Raw genomic sequence first — 26519 nt, forward strand, 5'->3', positions numbered from 1 at the left:
CCAAATCACTGCATGGAGCACATTAGCTGGGATGCGGGCCTCAAATGACTGCATGGTGGCACTGGGACTTTGAGTGTTTGCATGGGGCTTGGCCTTGCCCTGCGCTGCTGGCTGCAGAGGGTCTGATGGGATGTGGAACATCTTCCAAACCCAATCAAGGGAAATCGTTCCCAAAATGTCATGGAAAGGCAAAAGACGAGAGCACAAGGGCAAGCCAGCCAAATAACAAAACCACAAATGAAAACAGACACCACCACCCGCACCCCCCCCAAAGAAAACTCCACCTCCCTGCCTCTTGTCCATGATTTTGAGTGTATGGTTTAAAGCCCCGAGACCTGTTTTCACTCAGCCAAGCAGGACCATCATGCTCTTGTTGCCATAGCAAGGCAGAGCCAGGTCCATCCCTACCAGCCCTGCACCCCAGAGTGGTTGCGGTGGCTGTAACCCCAACGTGATCAGCTCAGCCAGGCTGGGCAGAACCCTCGGGAGGCATTAATAACCCAGGGGAAGGTTCATGCTGCTCTGGCCAGAACAGGCCTCGCTGCTTACTGAGCCCCGAGCCAGTTGTGTAGGGGTCAAGCTAATGCTGACACTGGGGCCTTTGATTGTGTTTGATTCATGTGCATCCACCACTGGTAGGTCAGATGGGCCGTTAATCCCCAAGTCCCTTCCCCCTTCCCCAGGAAAAGAGAGAAGGAAAATGAGAAATAAGTGTAGTGGGTGACTTCCCGGCTTGCTTCAAGGCGCGTGATGCAAGCTGGCTGCAAGGGCTGACTGTTCAGACATGCATTTCCTCTGTGCTTTGAGGTTCTTTTGGTAACCTGGTGACTGAAATGTATTGGAGAGGAGAAAGAATCCCAGCTGGTGCATGGGACAGAGATGGGGCTGGTGGTGAGATGGTTGTAGCTTGTTAGAGAAAGACTTGATCTCCCTGGGAAGCCATTGGAGAAAGAGTGACCACACTTTGCTGTTTGTATTTAATCCCAGGGATTAAATGCCCATTTAATCTCAGCACCCAGTGGGTTGGAGGAGGCAGCGCCGGTGCAGAATTCTGTGTGTCTCCACTCATCCATCCATAGCAGAGAGTTTTCACCTGACTTAAACCTGCATTTGTATGTAATGGGGAAGGCTTTTCCAGGTGTTAAAACGTATTTGGAGTCGCAAAAAGACCTAATGCTCAGTTTATGGGCACTCTCAGCCAACACATGGAGGGTGATTAGGGGGGGATGAGCCCTCCCCGGTGGGCAGTCCCCTTGGGATTGATTCCTGCGGGGAGATGCGGCTGGGAATCGCTCCCCCGAGGCCGATCCAGACCGAGGGTCCCCCCGGGTTGCAAAGGGGGCCCGTGGCAGAGCCCTTGGTAAGGGATGGGAGGGGGGCTCCCCATCCACCCCAGCCTCAGCGTATACGGGTGAACGGGCATGAGGAGAAGCGCTCTCGGGGAATGTGGGAAGGGAAGAGCCCGGGGAGCCGGGGGGCGCAACACCCGCTTTGGAGGCTGAAAATAGCGTCCTCCAGGCCCTGGTCTGGGGATGCTGCTGTGGGCAAATGACCAATTAGGGAATCTTTGTCAGATTCGGGAAAGCCGAGATAAGTCTCTTTTATCAGCCTATAAAAATACCACTTTCACTTATCTGGAGCTACCTACGCCGCCCAGCTGCGGGAGCCGGGACGGGGGGAGCGGAGCCGCTCCGCAGACAGAGGAGGAGTTACGGATGTGCTTGACAGCGAGTTGGGGGGGGGGGTTGGAAAACCATTTTCTGCCGGAAAACGAGCCCTCTTCCCCCCGGATCCCACCCGTTCCCCTCGCCGCGAACCCCCTCCACCCGCTCCTTCCCCACGTCTTGCTTTTGCCTCTCCTTTTCCACCCTTTTCCCTGGCATCACGGCGAGGGGGGGGCTCAGCCAGGCGGCGGTGAAGCCGATGAGTTGTTAGGGCTGAGTGGGGAAGGAGCACCCACGGGCACTGGTGGGTGCTGTACCCATGGGTTTGTTAGCATCACCCCAGGGGCTGCAGCCAAAAACACCGATGTGAGCGGGTACAAATTGGTTCTATGCCCATTCGTGCTCATGTCTCCCAGCGTTGACATCGAAGCGCTCAGCTCCAGGAAGGCATCCTCACCCCGAGGCCGTGAGCTGCCCATGTCCATAGGTCCGGGTGGTTTGGGGACACCCAAAAGCCTTCTTGCATCTGTGCATCTGCCTCTGGAGGCATCTCTGCATGGATACCCACACGCCAACAGAGGATCGAGACGTGGAGAGAGTGCTAACATGCATTCCTACTGTGGGAAAACATGCTGCACTTTGATTATTTTCTCTGTGGTTTCCAGTCTGTTTGGGCTGCAGGAAAACGATCAGGAGGGAAAAAGAGCCCATCAGGCAACCCAAATCAAACCAGTGCTTTCTAGGGTTTTGAGGGGGTGTTGGTGGAGAGAAAAATGCGGCGGAAAGAAATACGGTTTTCGTTAAAACATCCCAAGCAGGTTTGCTCAAGTGGGAGCAGGCTGCGAGGCAGCGGCTCTCCTTCCTCTCCCAGGCCCACAGGACACCCCCGGGCTATGTGTTTTTTAAGGCAAAACAAGCAAATCTGGCTGGCACAAAGTTAGAGCCTCTTCAGGAGCCTTTAACCCATTGGGGGGGGGGGGGCACTGTTGCTAAACCCCAGTTATCGCGGACAGGGAGAGAACGGGGTGAGGTTGTTTCTGCTGGGGCAGGCAAAGGTGTTTTCTTGCGCCCTTTCTCTGTCCAGGAATAAAGACGCGGCGGGGCGGCCCCGAAACATGGGGTGGCCCAGGGAGGAAAGAGGGGCCGGGGAAGAGGCACCCCCCCGGGGCTGCCCGTCCCTTCGGGCCGGTACCTTTCGCACGGATTTGCTGGATTTGGAAGGGCTTCCAAATTCTTTTCCAAATATAGCCCCAGGGCGGCCGCCGGCCTCCCGCCTCCCCCGTGTGCCCTTCACGGCTCCGAGCCGCAGATGAGGGACAACCGAGACACCCCCCCCCCAATCCACAAGCCGTGCCCGGCAGCCGGGAGGAAACCCGTGGGGGGGTACCATGGAAAACACGCATGGAAGCTGCGCGGCCGAGCCCCTGCGCTTTCCCCGCGTTTCAAGCAGGCTTTTTCGGGGAGGGACTGGGATGTTTTGGTCCATTCTCCCCTGCTGTCCCTCCGGTCCCTTCCAGGAGGAGGGGACCTGCTCCGCGGCCCTGTCCTGGAGGCAGAGAGAAGGGTCAAAGGCTCCTCCAACCCACACGGCCTAACCCGAACCTGGCCATTCCCACCCAAACCCCCTTGGCAGAAAGCGGGGGCACTGCTGGTGGGTCGGGAAGCCCTCAGCTCCCATGGGGGGGCACACACAGCTTTCGGGAGAGCCATCCCCTAGGATGAAGTGAAGCCTGGGCTGGGGGAAGGAGGCAAAGGCTGGGACCGGCATCTGGGGTGGAGGGACCCCTCAACGGGCCCTTACCCTGGGAGCCTTCAAAGATCATTTTAACAGCGATAAATGCCATTCCTCCCCCCTACACACACACACACTTTCCATTATAAAAGGCTCCGCCTGGGATATTTCTCCCCCATCACGTTTTTATAGCGAGATCAAGGACAAAGTTGTTGCGTTGTGATGACGGGTCCTTGTTTGGGGTCTTTTTAGATTCCTTTTTCAATGTTATTTGGGTTTTTTTCCCAGTTGCTCTTCGGGATAAATCCCGGCTAAATCTGCAGTTCTCCCATTGCAATTAAGAGGGAGAAGGAGCGAGATCTTGATTGCTTCTGCTCGTTCTGATGGCTTCGGAGGTGGGGAAGGGGAGGGCGGGGGGGAGCGACGGGCGGGAATTGATTTTAGATTTCTCTTTTATGTCGGGTCTGGTTTCTGGTGATTAAATTTCTCTCTTATGTGGACTGAACCTCGGGATAACTGATTAATAACATGCCACTTGGCGCCAACACGGGGTCTCAAGGCCTTTAATCGGCAAGATGCACAAGAGAACAGAGAGAAACACAGAGCAGGACAAAACTCCACCAACTATTTTAGCCCTGCTGGTCTCTGCCTCGGCGGACGGGGGGGTGGTGGTGTTTCTTCATCTTTTCAGTATTTCCTGCTAAACTCGTAAACTTTATTTGATTTACAGCTATTTCATGAACCTGCTTAAACTAACATGTGTTCCGTCTTGTCCAACTGAATCATAAAAACCAATCTTGGATCCAAAAGCGATTTTTTTTTCTGAGAGAGAGAGAAACGAGTTATTAATGACAGAAAATAGACGTTGTCTTGAACGGCTGCTGCTCCGGCCCCCGGAGCAGGGAAGTTGGTGGCTCCTGCCCCCGGCCCAGGGGGATGGACCAGGGCTCGGTCCCGCAGGTACCACCAGCGCTCCACCGAGGGATGGTTTTGCGCCGAGATTTGAGCGTTAATTCCCTAAATCCCAGAATTATTCGTTGGAAATGAACGAATAAGCGTATAGTACCCAAAACGTGCTCGACTCCCAAGCCCCGTGCAGACATACACTGGTGCAGGGAAAGACGCGTGTACATCTCTTCCCCCAAACCCCTCAAAACAGATACGAAATGAGCTCCTAATATTTTCTTCCAATTTGTGAAAGCAGAGTTTTCTGTGCCCAAAAACAGCAGACCAGACGGACGAGCAGGTATGCAACACGGACGCTTAATATGCTTGGAACAGGTATAAATCTGTGGCGATTTATAGCACAAGGGCTTATAAAAATCGGGTTCACCAAACAGACTGCCAACACCAGCATCTCTGGCACCCAAATCGCCAGCTCCTTTCTCCACCTCTGCTTGGAAAAACAGTGGGGGAAAGCTACCTGCAACCCTCGGGATCGGAATCCCGATCGGCGGGATAAGTCTGGGAAAAGCTCTTTGCAAATAGCGCTGGTGCTGCCCCGCACACCCGTGGGGCTGTGCCCCTTGCTTTGGTTGCCGCAGAACTATCTGCGGCCGCGCAGCTGGGCCGGATTTACAGCTTATGGCATGGCACCACATGTAAAGGGGTAAATGCTCTTTTTTCCCCCCTTTTTCTCTTTCTCCTTTGGATATATATATATATATATATATATATTCTGCATTTAATTCCTGAAGAGAACAAAAGGAGTTTCTAAGGCGCTGTTTGGGTGATTTTACAGAATCTGTGTTTTCCTTACATGGATGAAAGATGGGGTTTAGGATGCCGTGGGGTAGCGCGGTTCCTTCCGGGCAGAGAGGCCGCCCTCGGCCTTCCTGGGAGCCTCTTCAGCTCCCGAAATTTGTGGGTATCCTGGTAATACAAAGGATAACGTGGTCATAACGGATCGGCCGGGCTCGGCTGCGCTTTCGCTCTGCGTTAATTTAGGGCAGGGGATAGAAAGCGAACGGGGGCGAGACAAGGGAGGAGAACCAAAAATAAAAAGGAAGGTAAAATAGGAAGTATAAAGAAGGGGAAAATTAGTCGTGAAGAAGGAAATAAAGAAAAATCAATTGGGAAGGAAGGTTTTGGAATGAGGTGGGTGTGTGGGTGCCTGAGCTGGTAGCTCCTGGAGAGCCGGGGCACAGCGGGGGCCGGTCCTGGTCCTGGTCCTGCCTCGGGAGGAAAAGGAGAAGAGGCAGGAATAATTACAGGTGTCGCTTGTGCGGCCTTTATTCAGGCACTGATTCAAACCCCTTCGGTCCGGACTCCTCTCCCCGCCCCCCCTTCAAGGTCATTGCAAGATCACTTTCAGGGAAAGGCACAGGGAGCTGAAGACTTTCCCCCTTTTGCCCCCATTAGCTTTCTTCCCAGGGCGAGAGTGGAGGCCTTATCTGCCTTTATTTTCTCCTTTGGGCCGAGATAACGCCCTGATTGACACCCTGTTTGGCAAGAGCAGATTAGCCTTTCCATTCCGGCATCGATAACGCGCCCCAGTCCATCGGCGCATCCGTCATTGATAGGGGCGGGGAGGGGAACCCGATGGGCACCCCATGCCAAAATGTCACCCGGCCTGGCTCTCTGAAAGGGGTGGGAAAGAGAAGTGCAGCCTAATTCTCCCTTGTCCGAACAGCACTGTGACCACGGGAAAAGTTGGATGGGAGGCCGAGCCCCGGCTCCCCCAAATGTGGTTAGTTCCGGGAGAGATGCTTTTTAGCAGCAAATTGGGGCGACAATATAGATCCCTTTTGCCCCAGGGCTGCTCCTAGCTTGACTTTGGGACCCTGTCACCCTTTCCTCGCCTGTCATTTGGGAGAAAAAGGGACCTGCATCCCAAGAGTGGGAGGCTCCGAAGGGCAGTGTTGTGTGATTCTACAGCCCTTGCCTCTGCCCGGCTGTTTATGCTGCACTTTTTGGTCACTGTTTTAAAGCCAAGAGTTTGCCTGGGAAATGAATAGGCTGAGAGGAGGGGGGAACGGTTCTTAATTACAAAGTTCTTTCTCTTCTTTTTTTGTACTTAAGTAGCCGGAAGGGTGGGGAAAAAGGGACCCCAAGACCACAAATATGGAAAGACAACTGGTGTTCACCTGTAGTTACAAAAACCCCAAGTTAAAGCAAAAAGCTCGACCCCAGGTATCTACCCCCCGTCTGAGCGAGGTCTAGACCGCTAAACGCAGGGTTTTGTCATGGAAATATAGACACGGGGAGAGCTGTATCGGGGCTACAAAGAGACCAGTGCAGGCGCTGCCCCTAAGGTAGAGGGAAAAAAACCAAACCCTCCAAACCAACCAAGAAAACACAAAGTGAATAGAGCATTACGCTTCCAAAGAGGATGATTGTTTTAAATGCTTGTTTTCTCCCAGGTGCGTATTTCGCCGCAGTGGGTACGCGGCCAACAAAAGGGAGATAGGAATAAAAGGAGAAATGGTGAAAAAGTGGAAGTAAATTGCTTAAAAATGGAAAGGGTGGGGGGGTGTAGGGGGTAATTCGTGCCGTGGAATCTCGGGGTGAGACGGGGGAGGAGAGGGAATGAGCAAACAGAAGCTGCCGGAGGCCTAAGAACCGCTGTTGTACCGGCCGGGGCACCGTGCCCGGGTCCCCGGGCGGCTGCCGAGGAGCCGCCGGCTACGGGTGGATAGCAAAAGCCTTTCCGAGTTGCTTAAGCCGCCCCAAGAAGTGATTTGAAAGCGGGGGTGTGTGTTGGGGGAAGGTGGGGGGTGAGTTCATGCTCGGCACTATTTCTTACTGCTGACACCTCGACCCCACTGCAAGCCAGCACCCCGGCCACCCCCCCCCCTCTCCCCTTCCTGTCCCTCCACCTCTCCTGGGGAATAGCCGATAGGAGAAACCTCCAGGGCGAGGGACATCCTCCGAAGGTAGCAAAAGGGCAGAGGGGTCCGGCCATGCGGCCTCAGAAAGCGGGGGCTCCCCGCGGCCTGAGGCCCCGGGGACGGGCGGCGGGGCCTGGGCCTGATCCTGCGCTTCTGACTGCGGCGGGGAGCTGAGCAAGGGAGATCGAGCGTGTGTGTGTGTGTATGTGCAAAAGGCTCGGGGGCCTCCCACCCAAGCACGGACCCCCACACACAGGGAGGTAAGTGGGGGGGGTTCGGATCTGTGGCTGCTGATGGTCTCTCCGGTGTTTCTATGCGTGCGGGAGCTTTTATATAGATATTTATATCTACTTTATGCGTATATATGTATGTATATATATATATACACGAAGTAGGGCTCATAGGTGGTGTGCACACATTTACACACAACCCCCCGAGTTTAGCGGGTGCACAGATTTGCACTGAGCTGCTCGGAGGGTGGGGACAGAATGATGTTTGTGCACACCCAAAACCCCTGGGTGCAAACCATAGAAGAAAGGTAAATATCTACATGTATACGCGTGTGTAAGGGCAGGGGCACGGCTGGCTTTGCATTTGCGCCGTTCTGCGAGTGTGCAAAAGGTTGCCTTAGCGCTGATGCACACACATATGATTTTGTGGTGTGGGTGTCTGTATATATACTCACAGACACGTATATAGACAAGTATCTATACGCTCTGCACCCAGCCGTTCATGTTGCACGTTCAATCCGAGGGTATAAAACGCATTACAGCACTGGAGCAAGGAGAAGGTGTCGTGTGTGCGTTTGCAGACCGCGTGTCCAGGCATTGCACGCACACCTATACTTCTATATGTGTATCTATAGGAGGCGGCTGGTCGCGGTTCGGGGCTCGGGCCCGCAGGAGCTGGTTCTCCATCGCCCGGCTGCAGCTTCCTTTGAGTGGGGGGAAATTTAGGTGGAGGTCGGGATGGGGGGAAAAGGATTTTATTTCTCGGGGTACAAGGGGGGGGGTCTCCCTTCCCCCCCCCTTTTTTTTCCTTTTTGCTGATTTTGGGGTTTTTGGTGATGTTTTTCCGCCTCGGTGCTGTTTGCAGAGGACCTGGCTCCCACCGGGATCTGCAGAGCCGGGGTGGGCTCTCAGCCTGGGGGAACCGGGTCAATCCAGGCAGATTCTGTCGGTCGGGGAGTGCTGCCTGCAGCCCCCTCGGCAGGGAACACTCACCCTCCGCAGCGTCCAGGAGCTCCTCGCTCCATAGGTGTTGCTCTTTAGTTTCTTTCTCCCTGTTTCTCCTCCTCTCTTTTTTTTTCTGTTGGAGAAAGCAACGTTTTAGCATCTTTTTTTTTTAGGGGGGGTGGGGGGAGCAGGGGGTGGACGGGGGGTGTGTGTGCTTGTGTGTAAAATCTTTCTGCAGCGGCCGCAAGTGCATCCCGAATCACTCCAACTTAAAGGAAAGATGGGACTCGGGGAAGCGCCGGCGGCTCCTCCGCAGCTCCTGTTTGTACTCAGGCATTTGGTGGGTTTTTTTAGGGCGATTTCTTGTTTTTCCCCTTCCCTTGTCAATCTTATTTGGCAAACAATCGCCTCGATTTAATACTTTTTTTTCCTCCGTTTATTTATTTATTTATTTTAAATCAGAGTAAATAATGGGTTCCCGAAGCACACTTGAATCTGTGCAAATAACCAGGTTATCATTTACTATATATAGCCCAGTGCGCTGCCTTCCAGAAGCGCCTGGACATTCATCTGACGAGTTTTCTGCTCGCTCTAAGAGCATTATTTAAAGAAAATACAATGAAATTACTAAATGAAGCTGAACAATGTTAATACCGTTGGATGAACTGGGCTGCTCCTGGTGAAGGGGAGCTTTGCTGCTGGTTTCCGCGTTTTCCATTCCAAGAAGGAGCGGGTTTTCCTGGAGTTTCCAGCGCCTCCGTGCCTGCTTGGGTGATACACATACATATATGAGACAAATACATATATACACATATATATAAGAGATACATACATATATGATCTATACGGCCTTACACCCGCATATATACATAAGCATTATATGTCTCGGCATGTGAATATATGTATATTTATGTGTATATATATACATACACATTATATAGAGAGGTTGCACACTCCCAGCCTCGTTGTATTTTGCATTGTACTGAATGGATTTTTTGGGGGGAGGGGGAAGGGGGGGAAAAAAGCAGGAATCTCACTGATAGAGCCTTAAAAAGAGGAGAATAATACAAATTAACCTTCCATTACTGCTGCAGTCAACCATGACAGAGCAGGCCAGTTGCGTGGTTGGTGACGTCTCCGTGTCCTATAGGAGCAAAGCTCGTGAGATAGCAGCTATCGCCTTGAACTCTCTTTATTTTATCGGAGTATGGCTGGTAATAAACAGTAATATTTAATTTGTCGGAGACCACAAATCGGCTTCTAGCTGGAAGGCTCCTTCGCCTTGACGTTTCGGTCCTGGAGAGCCTGGACTTGCCATCCTTTTCCCAGCTTCCCCCCCTTCCTTTTTACCCCCATCCAACCTGCAGACGGAAATAAATTCGATTTATTTGCATCGTTTTCAAGTTGTCTTCAAGGTGTGTGAGCGCTAGTTTGGCACTGGAGAGGTGAGTGTTTCCCCAGGCAGCGGCCGTGCTCGGGTTCGCTCTTCCAAACTTGAGGGATTTTCACTTTTTGCCTTTCATCCCGGCGAGGGGAGGGAAGCTCGGGTTCCCCCTTGCTACCGGCTGCAAGAAACCTTTCTCCTCGGTGCTTTCGTTGGGAGTTTTAAGAGAAACCCCTCTTCTTTCTGCAGAACTGGGTACCTCGGGGGATGCTCGCAGCATACGCTCGGGGCTGCGCCCACCGCGCTCCTTCCGCGGCTTTCCCCCAGCACCCATCACCGGTAGCTCCTCTTTGATACCTGTTTATTTCCCCCCTTGTTTTTCCACCCCCTGGTTTGCACCTTTCGCAGCAGCGCGGTGCGGTGGGAGGGCTCGGCCGGGCCGCCCGCCCCAGGCCCCGGGGCTGCTCCGGCCACCGCCACCTCCTTCCCGGAGGGAAGAGCCCTCCGGTTCGCTCCCTCGTTTATTTGTCTTTGGAAAACCTCCACGGCTCCTTTCCCTCTAAAAATAATGAAATATGGGGCAAGCTTTGTTCTGTTTGTTTAAGTAGCATTCTTTGGCTTACTCTCTGTGGCTACAAGTGCAGTGATTTTATTATCCTTATTTGCAACCGTTTACTGTTGGCTGTTTCTTCTCAAGTAGCAGCTTGAACTGTGGCGAACATGGGAAATGGTGCCTTCCTTACCCTACCGCCCCTTCACCCCCCCCAATAGCCGCTCACCCCCAGGTTTTTCGCTTCCTCACCTCAAACTTCGAGGGGGCTCCGGTGTTATCGCGCCCTGCGGGAGCTGGGAGCAAGGGTGGGATTGCTGAAAACTTCCACGAAATGCAAAAGAAACGGGCGAGAGGCAGAAAAAAAGAGTGAGGGATTTATTTTATTGGGGGGGGGAAGACAGGGATGGGACATACTGATGAGGAGAGGGTGGGGGCAGGAGGAGGAGGAGGGTGGGCAGAGCAGATCTAAACCATGCCATTTATTCCGAGTCTTATCAAAAATCCGCCTCGCCAATCTGGTTCTCTTCAGCCCGCAGAATGCGACAGGGAGGCTGTTTACCCTGCGCTGACCTATTCAACTTTACCCTCCCCATAATACATTAAAAAAAGGGAGCGAAGGAAGATGCAGATAAAGCCACATCCCCGCTCCTCCCTGACGGGTTGATTATTTGAGCGAGGCGAAGAGCTCCGGAGGGGCTGCGGCCCGAGGCCGGGCAGCGCTGCGCGGGGTGAGGAAGAGGATGGGGAAGGGCAGGAGAAGGAGCCTGGCTGCCTCCACAGGCGGGCAGAAGGGCCAACAACCCCACTAGGGGTCCATCGTCGAGGGGTTTTTCAGTCCCACTCCGCCGCGTTTCCTCCTTCCCCCTTTTCCCCCCCTTCCAGGTTATACCTAAGTGAGTCCATTTAGGGGGTACCCCCTCTACCCCCCCAATAAAAGGCCTCTGTGAGCATTAGCAAACATAAAGCTGGGTTTAAATCCACACCTCTAGGCTGGCTTTGAGGAAGGGGGGTGTTGGGGGGCTGTGCGAGGTTAGCGGAGACAGCGATTTATTTAAAGGGGTGAGGGAGGGGAGGAAGAAGGGGGGGGAATATTCCCAGGCGCTGAATTTTCTCTTTGGTTGGGAGAGATGGATGGAGGAGGGAGGGAGGGAGAGGGGAAGGAGGTGAGGGAGAGGGGGGAGGGCTGCTGGGGAGTTTGATGATTGTCTTTGTGCCTTGTTCTTGTTTGCCGGCCAGAAAAATAGGCTGGAAAAGGAGGTTTAGGGGGGGAGGGGGCGGGGAGGGCTGTGTGAGGGTGAGTCTCTGCGGAGCAGGATCCCAGCTGGTTGGGTAGCGGGTCCCGGCACTTGGCGGACGGAGCTGGACGAGCCCACGTCACCTCCGCGCTCCGCTCCGCGCCCGGCTCCGCGCAGCCTCGGCGGCAGCGCCGCGAACCTGCCCGGAGGAGCGGCGGTCGCCACCAGCCCGAAACTTTTCTTTTCTCCTTCTTTTTTGCGTTTTTATTCTAATTTTTCCTGCACGAGGGAGCCGTTTTCCTTTTCCTCTCTTGAATCCTCTCCCTCTTTCTTATTGCTATTTTTGTTTCTTTAATTTTTTTCTTTTTTTTTTTTTTATGTAGGGAGTAGAAGGAGTGGGGTGGGGAAAACTGCATCTTCCAGATCAGGCTGAGGTGGGGGTGGGGGCTTTATCTTGGTCTCAGGATCCTTCCTAGTGCGTCTGACAACCTGGAAGTGTTTGGAGAGAGCAGGGGAGGGAGGGAAAGAGGGAGAGAGAGAGAGAGAGAGAGAGAGGAGCAGGCAAGCAGGCTTGCATTGGATAGATTTTTTTCTTCCAGGCTGTGTTTTCACATGCTGATCCGCAAATAAATAAATAAAAGGAAATATGCACACGCGAAGCCTGATCCCATTGTAATTTCCATTGCAAAGGGGGAAAATAGACACACACATTATATGTACGGAGATGCATTGATTGCATGGAATTCAACGAGCAAGGTAACAGCTCTTCCATTGCCATGTATGTCCGTCGGTGTCTGTCATCCGTGTGTGCGTGGGGGTGACCGAGAGAGAGCGAAAGGGGCTGGCTGGGGGCATTGTTGGGCACAGATTGTGGCTGCCGAGGAGCTGCGAGGCCTCGGAAGACGGGGGGAGAAGGGGAAAAGGGGGGGGGGCTGCCCTCTCAGGGCTTCCGCGGCCGCGTGTAGGGCTGGGAAAGGGGGGGACGAGGGACAAAAGCAAAGGGGGGGGGGATTTTCTTTTCCTGTTCCCCTTTATTTTTGCCCCTCCGCAAACCCACTTGGTGCTACTTTAGCAGCGCAGGATGCGTTTCTCATACAGCCACCGCGGCCTGGTTCTGTCAAGCTGTATTTCTTCTCAGCAGCTCTTTAAAGGGGAAAAAAAAAGAGAAGGCATGGATCCCCAATTGCTCTTAGTTGATGGGTTATTTTTTTGCTGTTATCCCCCCTTTTTAATGAATATTATTAGTATTTTTATATTTGCTTTATCGCGTCTCGACGCGGAGGGCTCGCTGGGGCTGGGCTGCCCTGCGCTGCCATAGCTGGCTCCTTCTTTGTTTTAATAAACGTTCTTTATTAATGCTATTTATTTTCCTTCCCCCATCCTCTAATTTTGGCAGCTCAAGGGGGAATAATGACTCCAAGCTGGAGGGAAATCGATTCAAAAACGGATAACGGGAACTTCCCAAGCTGCAGCAAGGGGAAAAATAGGGAAACAACAGTGCAGGGAGGGGGAAAAGAAGAAGAGGAGGAGGAGGAGGGGAAGAGAAAAGCCTTAAATGGTCCCTGGAGCCACGGCTTTGCCCCCGAGGGCTGGGCCAGGGCCCGGGCCCGGGGCACCGGCTCCCGCAGCGTCCCGCGTCCCTCCGCGCACTTTCCGCACTCGGTAGCGCTTTTGCTTCTCCCTTCAGTCACTTGGTGCCAAGCTCTTGGCTGGTGTGCGGTGGGAAAAGAGCGTTTGGGAAGGAGGGAGGGAAAGAGAGAAGGAGGGAGGGGGGGCCGGGCCGTTTCTGTGCGTGATCTTTAGCTCCAGAGGTGCGGACCTGGAATCCCTTCGCTTTTTGTCCTTTTAAATTATATATATATGTACGTGTATCTATTACGCACCGCTAACAGGGAAGACAATTTTCTCCCCCCTCTTTTCCCTATTTTTCCTCTGCATTTAAAGGAGATTTGCCTTTTTTTTTTTCCTCCTTTTTTAAGGCTCTTAAATATTGTTGCAGGGAGAAGGAGAACTCATTTCAAAACATTCTCGTGTCCTCAAAACCAATATTGCCTCCATATGGTTGGTCTTTCCAAAATGAATCCCCTTTGAAACATACGACAGAGATTCCCCCCCCCCCCCCCCCAGCTACTAAAACTCTAAACTTCTTAAGAACAAAAACTAACAGATAATTCAATTGCTTTTATCTTTTACCGGTTTTTTTTTTTTTGGTGCTTCTTTGAAACTTTTACCATTCCTGATAGAGCCTTTAAAGCCACGTCAAAATAGCGCTTTTAGAACTCGCTGTGGTTACTCGCGTCAGAGAGAAACGGTGTATTTTTGAAGCTCGTTTTCGCTGCCGGTGTAGTTTGACCCTCAGTGTTATGGCTTAGCTCCCTTCAGCCCCAATTCCACCAGCCCGAGTGCGCGTTACCTTGCACAGTGTGTCGGCCGACTGATGTATTTGTACTTTTAGATTTAAACTATCTCGTTCGTCCTTTGCTTTACTCGTAACTGTGCGGAGAGGGGGAGAAAAGGCTTTTATTTGATTTATATGAATTTTATTTATATTAATTTTATTTATATTTATTTTATTATTTTATTTCACTATTTATTTTGTTTTATTTTTTCCAGTAGGGAGGGCAGAAGTTTAATTTTCTTTGCAAATGGGCCGAAATAAGGGGCCTGGCGTGTCGGTGGCATTTGCTTGGTCATTACTGGAGTGGGACGAAATCTCCTTTTTCCTTGAGAGCAATGAAGGGGGATCTCCCCCCCCCCCCCCCCGGCAGCAGCGAGCCCGGGGCAATTGGAGGTGTCTAAATCTCGGGGGAGTCTCTTTCACTCCCCCCCCCCCATCTTGAACCCCAAACCTCCAGAGTCATTTCTGCGATGAGTTGGCCGGGCCATGGCCCCTCGGTGCATTTCTCCCTTCGTCCTGCCAGACAGACCTAAAATACGCTGTTTACCTTTAGCAAAAGATGCATTCAATAATACCGCCTCCCCTTCCCCTCCCTCCCCGCACCCCCACCCCCCCTCCCCCCTCTCCTTCCCCCCCCCCCCCAAATCCTATCATCCCTTGCGGGCTGCGATAATAAATAAAAGTCTTTATTTCTCCCTCTTCCAAAGTTAAAGGGCCTCGTTCCCTCCCCGGGCAGCTGGAAGTGAGTTGCGGGCAGCGCGGGTTTGTCGGGCAGCCCTGCTCTAGGGCTCCGGCTGGCTTTCCCATCGCTAATGTATAGATAGCTCTATATTTTATTAAACGTCAGCGTTGACTTCTGCGTCTCTTATCTCTGCTCTCTCCCCATGTGTGCCTGCAGTGGGGGATCCGGCGAAGGAAGCTCGTAACATGGCGGATAGCGAGGAAGGCTTCGGGCTCCCCACCACGCCGGCTGACTCGGAGGCCAAGGAGCTCCAGGCTGAAGCCAAGCAGGACACTCAGCTGGGGGCCACCAGCAAGTCCCCCACTTCACCGCAGGCAGCCTTCACGCAGCAGGTAAGGACCCACCCTCCTCTTCCTCTTGTTTTCATTTGCGTTTCCCCCTTTTCTCGGCGTTTTCCCCCCAAATGTCAGCTCAGCTGGGTGCCTGCTGCAGCTCTGGGCGGGGATGAGCCGGTTTAGGCCCCCACGGGCTTGAGAAGTCCCACCTGCCTTTGGGCCTCATCCTTCTTTAGTGTTATTTGGGGCCGTGGTCAAGCGGGGAAGCGCACGCGTGAGTATTGGGGTGCGTGCAGAAAAGCACCCAAAATACCGGGGAGAGGAGTCTGCTGGTGAAGGGGTCCACGCGTGAGGGTACGAATGCACATGGAAGTGCATGCATAAGCATGTATTTGCTGTGCCTGTGCGTCTCTGTGCAAGACATAAACATATATATATTTATGTATATATATGCACACACAGGTACAGCCGCACTGGTGCACACGCAGCTCTGCCCCCAGCCAGGCAAAGGGCCCTGAGGGCAGGCAAGTGGGTGTCACGCGTGGGTACCCCAAAAGCGACCCTGGGACCCCGCACACCCTTGGGGTGCCCCTCATACGCTCCATCGTTTCTCTCCCCGGGTGCTGCGTGGGGCCGGGACACGGGTGGGCTCCTACGGGGGACCCAGCTGACCTCCGCGCCGCCAAGGGAGAACGGGCCGAGGCAGCAGCGGGCCAGGATCCCCCCTGCTTGGCTTCCCCGTTCCCGGCGGGGCCGGGAGCCGTCCCCTGCGCTCGGCCCCGGGCAGGCCGGGAGAGGAGGTTTTCCACCGATGTGGTCTCGCCTTCAGCGGCTGCGGAGCCCCTCCTCAGAGCCCCGCTTACCCCCTGGCAGATAGACCCCTGGTTCGAGCCCTTCGCCGGCTGTGGGTGCCGTCCACGGGAGTGCGGGTACCGGGGTTAGCCCTGGGGCTCGGGGCCGTTTGGAAATAAATTGTTCCCCCAGTCCCTGAAGCTTTTGGTGGGGGCTTCGGTTCCGTTTCCAGCGAAGGGGGGGTGTGTGTCCATTGTGCCTCCCACCCCACGGCGTAGGGATATGTGGTCCCCACGGTGGCATCCGCGGTGCCGACCTTGGGATCGCAGGGCCCCGCTGCGGGCGGCCCTTGTTTGGGGCTGGGGGTGAAAGGGATGAGCCGGGCCGGGGGACGGAGGGGACACCCCACATCACTCCAGCAGGCGAAACAGGAGCCGGCGGGTGTAAGGCTTCTCCGGGTGGCTCTTGGAGCGCCTGGGCCAAAGCGTTGGGGTATTTCTCCCTCCCAGAAGCTGCTCGAAGCCGGTCCCGGTGCTCCCGGCCCTGCCTGCCCCACACTGGTGGCACAGTGGCCCGCGCTGTCCTGCCCCAGTCCCCCAGCCAGCACCCCCAGGCCTGAATTCCCGTTGTCCCCGGCTTTGCCAGGGCTCAAGGGGCCGGAATTTCCTAGGAATGCCCCGAGCTCCGGCCCTCATCGCCCGGCCGCTTCCCTCCGAGCTTCTCGCGGCGGCCTCCCTCGTACCCATCCCGGGCTGACGGTCTGTGCCTTCCCCCTCCGCAGGGCATGGAGGGGATAAAGGTGTTTTTGCACGAACGGGAGCTGTGGCTGAAATTCCACGAAGTGGGGACGGAGATGATCATAACAAAGGCCGGGAGGTAAGAAGCGGAGGGGGGGGCGCGTTCCCCTTCGTTTCTGGGTGGCTGAATCGGCCTTTTGTGGGCCTGTTTGTGGGGGGAAGTTGCCTACAGTGGGGACACACACACGCGTGGATGCGGGTGCGTGTCTGCGGCTGTAGCCCCGCTCTGCCTGACATCGGTACGGTCATATCTCTGACATCGAGAGCTCCCCCCATCCGTGTCCGTGTGCCACGGCCTCGGGAACGCCAAGAGTGCGGGGAACCGTCTCTGCGAGGATCTAGTCAGAAGAAACTGTTTCTTCTGGCTTTTCTTAACCAGAACGTTGGATCGTTAATCCCAATTTCAGGCTTTTGGAAGCTTTCCAGGCAAATGCGAGCTGCGACCGCTTGGCCAGAAGCTACCTTTGGTTACAGCAGCTCGCTGGGCGACTTATTATTATCATTACTATTAGTATGATTATAACACTCTTAATTAAAGGAGTAGCTCGGCCCATCTGCGATTTCGCAATGCCTTACGTTGTTTACCGACAGGTCCTATTTATTTTGCTTACACCGAGGCGAACACACCCAGAGCACCCACCCACCCCATTTAAAACCCGATGCGGTCTAGAGCTACTGTTTATGTACGGATCGCGAAGCTGTTTAGATGCACAGATAGACGTGTCCGCAAATAAATAGCCTGCGGCTCTAAGTGCGTCCAGACACAGGCTTTTGGATGTGTGTGTTTGTGTGGGAGTGTAGGAAAATATACAGCCTCGCAAATCCAACTTTATTGGGATTCCGCGTAATCGATTCCATGACTGATTTAGTAGACGCGATCGGCAGATATTTATGTGTGTATTTGAGTGCGTTTGGGGCGGTTTAACCTTATCTTTGATATTAATGTGTTGGAGGATTGTTAGATTGAAGGGTGCCTAAGGCAGCGAGATGCAGTAAAGGAGTCTCTCCAGTCCTGTCGCTAAACTGGGGCAGCCCGAGAGAGGCTCTTTCCGTTACGAGTTTGAGTTAAAACCCTCGGAGAAAGGGAAGGAAAAAAGCCCTCCCAAACCTTCTACATGTGTAGAAATGTAATAGCTGCAGTTTGCAAGGGCACAATCAACAACGCGGAGTCAAGCTTTCATTTTACTCTGTCCTCTGGCGTTTGTTGTGATCTTCCAAAGTTTGCTTGAAGTAGGAGGGGAAAAGTAAGTAAATGAAAACACAGAGTCGGTTGTATGAAGTTTTAGCAGAGAGATTTGTCTCATGGTTCGCCTTCTCCTAGAACCTTGCTGCTGCTGGAAAGTGGGGTTTAAAGAAGGGGTTTGTGTCCGAGGGAAGGGGTTACAAAGAGGGAAGGGGGGATGCTGCTGGGGACCGTCAGAACCCCACAACCCGGAGTGGGACAGGGGCTGGGGGAGCCGAGGGACCGCCCCAAATCCGAGTTTATGGGGGGAGAGGGAGGGGGAAAAAAAAAGGAAAGAAAAAGGAAAAAAAAAGCAGCTCACGGAGGGAGACAGAAACCACCTTGCAGAAATTCCAGCCAAAATAGCGCAGTGGACAGAAATCTCATCTGGAGAGCAATGAAACAGACATTTACAGGGCAGGGGCTGCAGGGGAGATACGTGATCGGTTTCCTCATATCTCTAATTCCTCGTGTTTATTGTTGGAGAAGGCCGGTCAGGTGTTGTCGATGGAGTTACAGATCATTCTTCAGGTGGAACTGGATTTCTTCTCCCTTAAAAGTTAAAGTAAAACCCCATTTCCCCCTCTTCAACACCCCCCCCCCGCCCCAAGCATTAAAACCCAGCCCAGCCGCCCTATGGCAGAGATAAGAACCCGAGGCTGGGGTAGGGAGGGAGGGCGGTATTTTTAGAGGTGTGGGGGTTTTGTTTAGGCGTATTTTAAGTCCAGGGATACATTTTCATCGGCTTTATTTTTAAATATTTGGAAAGCGCAAACTAAAATAACACCGAATGTTTTAAGTCCCTGCCTTGCAGTAATGGAAACTATTTCGAAAAGCCCCTGTTCTTCAGCGTGTATCCGAGCGGTTTCCAAGTCTTTGTCAGGTGTGTTTGCTGATGTCCCCCTCGCACGGATTTGGTGGGACACCTGAGTGCCTGTAGGTTGGGGTGCTCTTTCTTCACGTCTACACATTCAACTGTTGATACACATAGAGGTGGTTGAAATATATGTATTTTAAGTATATATATTTATAGAGACACATATATTTCTTTGGCAAATCTCCCCTCCTGTTCCAGCCGTTTATGTATAGAGGGAAGTAACTCGCTCCCAAAGTTCTCATGATCAGATTTTGTTCAAAGAAGGGGGAGTCGAAACAAAGAATACAAATAGGAATAGACCGGCAAGAACACGATTGGGTCAATATCAAACCCGCCAGCCTCCTATTACGGTTCTGCCTTGATGAATCGCCTGTTTTGCCTCAGCTGGGGGCTGGAGGAGCACCCAGCAGCATCCAAACATCCCCCCTAAGGGGAAGGAAGGCTGCAGTCCTCCCCTGGCCTTCCGGGAAGGGAGAATGTGGCTTTGCCCTTTTGTTAAATGACCCCCCCTCCCGCAAACACCCACGCGAAACCACCTTGGAAAACTTTCCCTTCTCCGCTTTTAACCTGTGTTTTTCTTTGTTTTCTTTCGTTTTTAATAGGCGCATGTTCCCCAGTTACAAAGTGAAGGTCACTGGACTTAATCCAAAAACGAAGTACATTCTGCTGATGGATATTGTACCAGCGGATGACCACAGATACAAATTTGCAGATAATAAATGGTAGGTGTGCGTGGCGAAAGGGGAAGGAGGAGATCTCTTTGTCGGTCTTTTTGGGCTGGGGATACCCATGAATAAGGTGCTCAGTGCTGATTTTTATCTCCTGGAAAGGAGAGATGTTGGGTGCAGGGTCTTCACCTGAGCCTCTCGGGATGCTCCCACGGTCCTTGGGAAAGGCATCCATTAGCTAACGGTAACTGTAATCCTGTTTGACGATGGGATTATTGGCTATTGTAGAGCTGATAGTTTAATTGCAATAAGAAAGGGACTATCTCCATCTCTAAGGATTGGGCGCCGGCAATTAGGGAGGGGGCGGTGGGGGGGAATGATGGGGTTAAACTGGGAAATGGCGAGAGCCAGCTCCGGCGGGAGAGGTGCCAGAGAGCTCAATTAATTCCCGAGCAGCGTTTGTAAACGCTTTTTCTCCCCAGGAACGGCGTGGGGACAACCGGGTGTGTGTGGGGGGCACCTACGGGAGAGGGTGTGTATTAGGGTGGAGACCAGGAGCCCACGGGAGGGGATGGATGGGGAACAGGAGCCCACAGGAGGGGATCCTTTCCCGGCCGGAGCTCAGGGCCCGTGTCCCCCCCCCTTCCTCACAGGTCGGTGACGGGGAAGGCAGAGCCGGCCATGCCTGGGCGATTGTACGTGCACCCCGACTCCCCGGCCACCGGAGCCCACTGGATGAGGCAGTTGGTTTCCTTCCAGAAGCTCAAACTCACCAACAACCACCTCGATCCCTTCGGACATGTAAGTACGGGAGAAGGGAGGGAAAGGGGCACAGCCCCCCCCCAAGCATGCTCACAGTCCGCTCCCACAGCGTGTCAAGCACCAACGCGTGGTCCCCCCACCACTGTTAGCGCTACCAAGGGCATGGCAATGTCACCCATCTCCAAATCCAGCGGGTTGGTGGGGTGTTGTTCTCTTGCCTGAGAGAGTGGGGTAAACGCCAATGAAGGATCCTCCCTCTCCCGAGAAGTGGAAGGATAAACCTTAAACCTGGGCTATTTCTCAGCACTGCATGGGAATTGGTTACAGATCCCCAGGGGTAGAATCCGCGAGTGGGAGAAGCTCGCCCGGCTTAATTGAGTGTTCAGCTACCTGGTTTTAATCTCATGGGGACCCATGGAGCGTTAAAAATCTGCTCCCTGCCTCCGTGGGTTTGCCCAACAGGTAAAATCAATCAGGCACAATTATTCGAGGGAAATAGGACCTAAAACCGTGCGGATCCCTCGATCCAAAGAAAATGCAGCAATAATTAAAGACCGTAATAATAATAATGAGAAAGTAATTGAAATCCCGCTAGAGCTTCTTGGACATAAAAAGGGCTTTGCTGGACCCGTGGGGCCATGAAAGCTTGTGTGAATTCTGCAGCCAGAACCAGCCCTCCTTCGGAGCTCCCCAAAGATGCTTGGTCCTCGGAGCGAATATATATGCGCGTGTATGAATAATATATATCTCTCTATAAAATATATAATTACTTAAAGGGGTATGCGAGTCCAGATCCCGCCATCTCTTTCCAAGAGCATATTTTCCTCCAGTCTCGTTTCTGCACTTTAGTTTCATTTTTTATTCAAAGTCTTGGGCTTTTTTCTTTCCTTTTTGTTTTTCCTTCGGTTTTTAGTGATAAATCTCGGGCTATTCAATCCTTGCCCATGTAGTCGCTGAGAAGCGAGGGAGGGAGCTGTTGGAGAGAGCCCCCACCCCAATGCTGAGCATCTTTTACGAGCTCCTTTTCACCTCAGCTGGGGAGGGGTGCATTTATCTTATTTTTCTTTTCTAATGTCAATTTTGGTTCATTTTTTGCCTTGAGCTACGGACAAAGTGCTTTGCAAGAGCTGTTTTTCCAGGGCTCAGCACTTTTCCCACTCCTCCCCCGGGGAGGAGGAGGGGAGAGAGGGGACCCCACAGCAACGCAGCCATGGGGGGACCTCTCCTACCCCCTCGGTGGGGTTTTGGGGGGCATCACTGGGGGGCCGGGGCTGGGCATCCCCCGCTGCGAACAGGCGGCTCTGGGGAGAAGTCCCTCTAAACAAAGCGGAGGCGCTGGGGAGACAATGAGGGACTTCAGAGGAGGAGCTGCACCAGGAGCCTCTCAATTAGAGTCGCTGTAATGAAATTAAAAGCCATTAGATCGTTCACCGTTGATGTCTACGACTTTCCTGGATGTCAAAGCAATTTGCTTAAACCCCCGGGACGGGACGGGACGGGGAGGCGGCGGCGGGGCGCGCTGCGTCTCGCTGTCGCCAGGGTCCGGCAGTCATTATCGCGACCGGGCGGCCCCCCGCCACCTTCCCCCGAGATTAACCCGGTACCGAGCAGGGCCCGCGTTTTATCTTGAATTTAGGTCCCCGACCTCCTCCTCTCCCATCCTCTGCGGGACACACTAAATCCCTCAGCCCCCCACTTCTGGTCTCTTTGCCCTCACCAGCAGCACGTTCAGGATGCCCACGGATGTTTGGGGATCAGCTCCGCTTTCCCCCTTGGGGACACAGCAGCACAGGCCAGGGATGGAGGCGGGAGAGCAGCAGGGAATGAGCACCCCTTTCACAGCATCACCGGCCCTGATGGGCTGCTTGACTGGGGTGGGGGATTCTGGAGTGATGGAGATCACACTTGGGGGGGTTTGGGGGCTAAGGAGAGCGAAGGCGTTGGGGAAGAGAGTGCCAGCACCTGCGGTCCCTTCTCCTCCCCTTCCTCCTCTCCCCGGACACCTCCACTCTGTAACCCCTCCATTCCCACGGGATGTCCTCTTCTTCTTCCCTTGCCCAGATCATCCTGAACTCCATGCACAAATACCAGCCCCGGCTTCACATCGTGAAAGCGGACGAGAACAACGGTTTCGGCTCCAAGAACACCGCCTTTTGCACCCATGTCTTCCCGGAGACCGCCTTCATCGCCGTCACCTCCTACCAAAACCACAAGGTGAGGGGCTGGACCGGGCCTCGCACCGGCGAGGCGTCCCCCTCCTTCCCTCCTCCCTCCGCTGCTTTTCCTTCCCTCCTTTCTCCTTTTTCCTCCCTCCCTCCCCCCCTTTTCTTCCGTTTCCTTCGTTCTTTCTCCTTCCCTCTCTCCTTCTTCCTTTCCCTATCCCTCCTTTCCCTTTTCCCCCTTTTCTCTTTCCCTTTCCCCCCTTTTCTCCTTTCCCACTCCTCCTTTTCCACCACCTTCTTTTCCCTCTCCTCCCTTCTCCCTCCACCTCCCCTCCTTTCTCCCTTTCCCTTCTCCCCCTTCCTTCTCATCACCTCCCCGTCCCACCCCCTCTGTTATTCCTGGCCGCACAAAGCATCCACAGACTGGGCTCAGGGCGACCCGGGGGGGAATTAGCTCAACAGGATGGGTTGCTCCAAGAGGAGCCGACCAACCGGGGAAGTTGCCTTTATCTCCCCCCCACTGCCGCCGGTTCCAGCCTGGTGATGATGGGGGGGGGGGAGCCCGGCGCTCTCCCCCAGCAACCGGGGGCCGATAACTCTCCGGCCCTTGGCCCAGGGAAGGGCCCGGCCCCAGCCGGGGGCTGCGGGTGGCAGCGGGGGGGCCCTGCAAGGAAAGGGAGGTTCTGACCCCAAGATCAGATCCTGCCTGCCCGAGAAGAACAAAGCAGAATGTAGCTGAAATAAGGGTTTTCTTGGCTTGGTTCCCCTTTGGGGGACCCCACTTCTCATCTTCTGGGCTTCCCCATCCCTCGAGGAAGAAAGAGGAGGAGGAAGGCTCAGGGTGGGAGTCCTCAGCAGATGTATTAGTGATGCCTTTCACCAGCCGCCCCTCGTTGCTGCCTGCAGACCATCACTAGGGCAGAGCCCCGGGAAAAGCCAATTATTTTTCTATGGGGAAAAAGAAGGCAAATTCCCCCCTCAATCTCATACAAAGCAATTTCTACAAGCTTTTAGTTGTACTTACGGGCAGGTAGGATGGTTCCTTTGCACTTGACAGAGCGAAATCATTGTTTTTCAAATGGAGAAAGGTCATTTGACACCCTGGCTAAATCCTAGATGCTCTCCTGGAGGTGTAAGTAGGGAGCTCCTAAACCTATGCAAAGCAACGGTGTTATCTCCGGCCATCAGCTGGCAAAGCAGTTGCAGAGAGTAGAGGTAGAGAGGAGGTAGAGAGCTGGGGAAGAAAGAGTGTCTCACCGTAACTAAGGAGAAAAGAAAATACTTCCCTGCCCTTTAAAATAGGAGCTGTTGGCACGACCAGGACAAGCAAACTGAATCCAAACTGAGTCCCCGCCAAATTATGCCTTAAATTATAACTCCGCTGTGGATGCTATAAAATCAAGTTTAACTTCTGCTTGATGGATTCAGAGAAAGAATATAATATTAATAGAACTGGGAGTTAATAAAACAGGACACACTGCTCGTTTTAAAGGCATTTCCCTCTGAGAAAACAGACCTGAATTTAACTGCTTTCCTTTGATGAAAAATAGGACTGGTTTATAGAGAAAGGAATTATCATGCAAATAAAAGCAAAGCAGAAACATCGAAGTACAGTAGTTTGGGAAAAGTGCCATATTAGGAGGAGCAGGGCTATTTGATTGTAAATCAACAACATCTGTTTGATAAGAAATGACATCTGTGTATCCGTCTATGTCAAAACATAGGCACTGACAAACGCATGAATCCCTACAGACACACACGCTCGCATCCCACCAGACACATGCACCCACCACTACATATTTTACACACCCCCCTACACGTTTTACACACACTTACATCCCCCCTCCCCTCCCCGACACACGCATTTCTCCTCTCGCTGCACTGAACCATTGGGGAAAACGAGTGAAGAGTGGCTGTAGCCCCAAGATAAAGCCCAATTGAGGAAGATAGAGCCATAAAAAGAAACCAGGGAATGAGCTACCCCAAATGGCATCTCCCTCCAGGGAAGGGAATAAAATCTGTAGCTTGCCCCAGTGCAGATGGGGAATAATAGCAGTGGTGTGTAGCTGATGTTGCAGATGATGGCTGGGTGCAAGGGGTGACATCCTTGGGTGGCAAGTGGGTCTTTTTCCATAAGCGGACCCCCATGTTCAGCTTTCCCAAGTTTTGCTTGGCGAAACATCTTCCCATGTTGCAATGCAGACTGTGTTTCCTGTTGCCATAAATGATGGTCACAGTCCCGCTGGTCTGTGTCTGTCTGTACGGAGCTCCCCAAGGGGGGTCTGCCTGTCCATCCTTTCCATCCCACCTCTCTTTGTCAAGGCACTACCTATTTTTTTCCCATTTCCAGCCATCCCTCTTTCCCATCCATCACCTGTAATGCATCCTTCACATAGGCTTTCCTATCTGCACAATCACACATAACTTGTATTTGCCACCATATTTTACACATTGCTTTATACACCCATGCATTTTACACATATATGTACACAAATTCATGCGTTTTAGGTTTCAAGAGCTACATTATAGGTAAACTATATTATTAATTGTATGACTGGCCCAGAGTTTGAGCCTATGCTTACACAGCTTAGAGAAGTACCCGAGTTCAGATCCCTCAATTCATTTCAATAGCACAGCTGCAATCTCAGTGTAGGACTTGTGCTTATTTCCCCTGATATTTTAGGCAGCCTGAAAAGACATTTAAGCACACTGGGATCACCCCCTCCCCAGCCTCGCTGCCCAAAAGGAGGTTTAAGCTATGAAGAAAGTTTAGGTAAAGTTTTCAGTGTGGTTGTCAGCAGCTCGATCGATCGCCTCCCCCTTCTCTGCAACCCAGCCCTCCCCCCCACCCAAAATATTGAGGTGTTAAAATAGGTCACATGCACATTTCATTTCCTTGCCATTTACACAATGGGTGCTTGCAATCAGGTTGAGTCCCTAATATTAACTTTCCCCTCCAGTTAAGTCCCGTTTTGCTGTAGCTTAAATCATTGTGTTACTAGCTTGTATTTATTAGGTACTAGCTCAGTGCTTAGGACCAGGAAATGAACCCTAATAGACAGAAATAATTAAGGTTCTGCCCTCATGAGGGTTCTTTCAAAAGCAAGAATTCACAACAATTATTCTCATTAATTTTTACAACCTACTTTCCCCCTTAGCTGGACTTGGGCTTTATATTGTTTTTTCCTCCTCAGGATATCCAGGTTTATGCCAATATTCCTCCCCCTGCCCCGGCGTTATTTAACATTCTTGGTAGCCCAAACTCCTTTAAGGAAACATAATCCCAGCTGGGATGCTATAGGCACCCAGAAATGCTATATCCACCGTAGCAAAGCCAGGGAAGAATCTGTCTGAAGAAGAATTGGATGCACTCCCAGATGCCAGTGGGCATAGACAAATGTCCTGGGGGTGGCTTTCTGAATGTAGAGGTTCATCCCACCCCCAGAAAGACCCCTGTGCTAAAAGAGCACTGTTAACTTGGTGTCTCTTCTCTGAGCATGTCGTCTTCTGCTTCTCTATCAAGGTATCTTGCAGGCCTTGGGGTGCTTTGTCCTGAGAGCTTGGTTCTCCTTGTCTTTGGTTGCAGTTCCTTCGCTTCAGTAGAGGTCACCAATGTAGCGGCCCAGCTGGCATTCCATGGAGTGCCACTGTGCAGAGGCTGGACCTTGTCCAGTCCCCCGGAGGAACCCTGCAGGGCTGTGTTCCCCACACTCTCCCTGCCCAGCCTGGAGCCATTGTCTTCTCCATGTCTTCCCATATCCATAGCAAGAAGGGGGAGCCCCTCTGCTTACTTGGTGGGTCCCCCAAGTGCTGAGAGAGGCAGGGATCCCAAGAGTTAAGGGAGGTGAGACCATGTATCTCTCTTCATTATCGGGACTGGTGGCTTCTGGGCATCCCTTGGTTGCTTCGGGGTTGCAGTGAGCTCTTTCCTCACTGACCTTCTCCAGGGCTCCTCACATCTCTACTTTCAAATGCTTAGTCCCGTTATAGGCTTCAGTGGGAGACAGTTCCAGGCTTCCTTCAAGAGGTCTTGCGTCCTTCACAACCTGTGTATGAACCAGTCCTGTCTCCCTCTGCACCTTTGTCTTCAGTCTTGTGCCTGCCAGCCATGGGACGGGGTTCTCAGCCCAAGCTCCTCAAAGACATCCTATCTCCCTCCAGCCTCACTCCTGCCTCTGACCCACCTCCTTCCCACCCCCAATCCAACACTGTGCAAGGTCTGTCTCTTCCCGTCCTCCGTTCTTGTCTCCC

At 52.9% G+C, this 26519-nt stretch overlaps 1 protein-coding gene and 1 long non-coding RNA gene across 6 annotated transcripts in view; one reads left to right on the forward strand and one right to left on the reverse strand.

Moving 5' to 3' along the window:
- Positions 1-5467: 5467 nt before the first annotated feature.
- On the reverse strand, positions 5468-10715 carry LOC134170099 (uncharacterized). The gene is made up of 4 exons (XR_009967124.1): positions 10588-10715; positions 9056-9164; positions 8450-8534; positions 5468-5976 (listed from the first exon to the last, which is right to left on the reverse strand). It is a non-coding gene; the product is annotated as an uncharacterized LOC134170099 (long non-coding RNA).
- Positions 7271-26519, forward strand: part of TBX5 (T-box transcription factor 5) — a 44927-nt gene continuing 25678 nt past the window's right edge. The window contains exons 1-6 of one of the 5 annotated variants that reach the window (XM_062631171.1): positions 7271-7486; positions 14870-15045; positions 16562-16656; positions 19279-19398; positions 19998-20145; positions 22168-22320. In XM_062631171.1, the coding sequence (XP_062487155.1) occupies positions 14899-15045; positions 16562-16656; positions 19279-19398; positions 19998-20145; positions 22168-22320 (663 nt within the window). In that variant the 5' untranslated portion in view covers positions 7271-7486; positions 14870-14898. Of the gene's footprint in view, positions 7487-9400; positions 9847-11528; positions 12330-14667; positions 14714-14869; positions 15046-16561; positions 16657-18485; positions 18683-19278; positions 19399-19997; positions 20146-22167; positions 22321-26519 lie in introns of those variants that run through there. The other 4 variants (XM_062631172.1, XM_062631169.1, XM_062631170.1 and 1 more) reach the window with 4 other exon arrangements.

This window comes from Pezoporus occidentalis, unplaced genomic scaffold (genome assembly GCF_034315485.1).
Source record: "Pezoporus occidentalis ecotype Australia unplaced genomic scaffold, CSIRO_AGI_Poc_V1 ctg37, whole genome shotgun sequence".
In the NCBI taxonomy this organism is placed as follows: domain Eukaryota; kingdom Metazoa; phylum Chordata; class Aves; order Psittaciformes; family Psittacidae; genus Pezoporus; species Pezoporus occidentalis.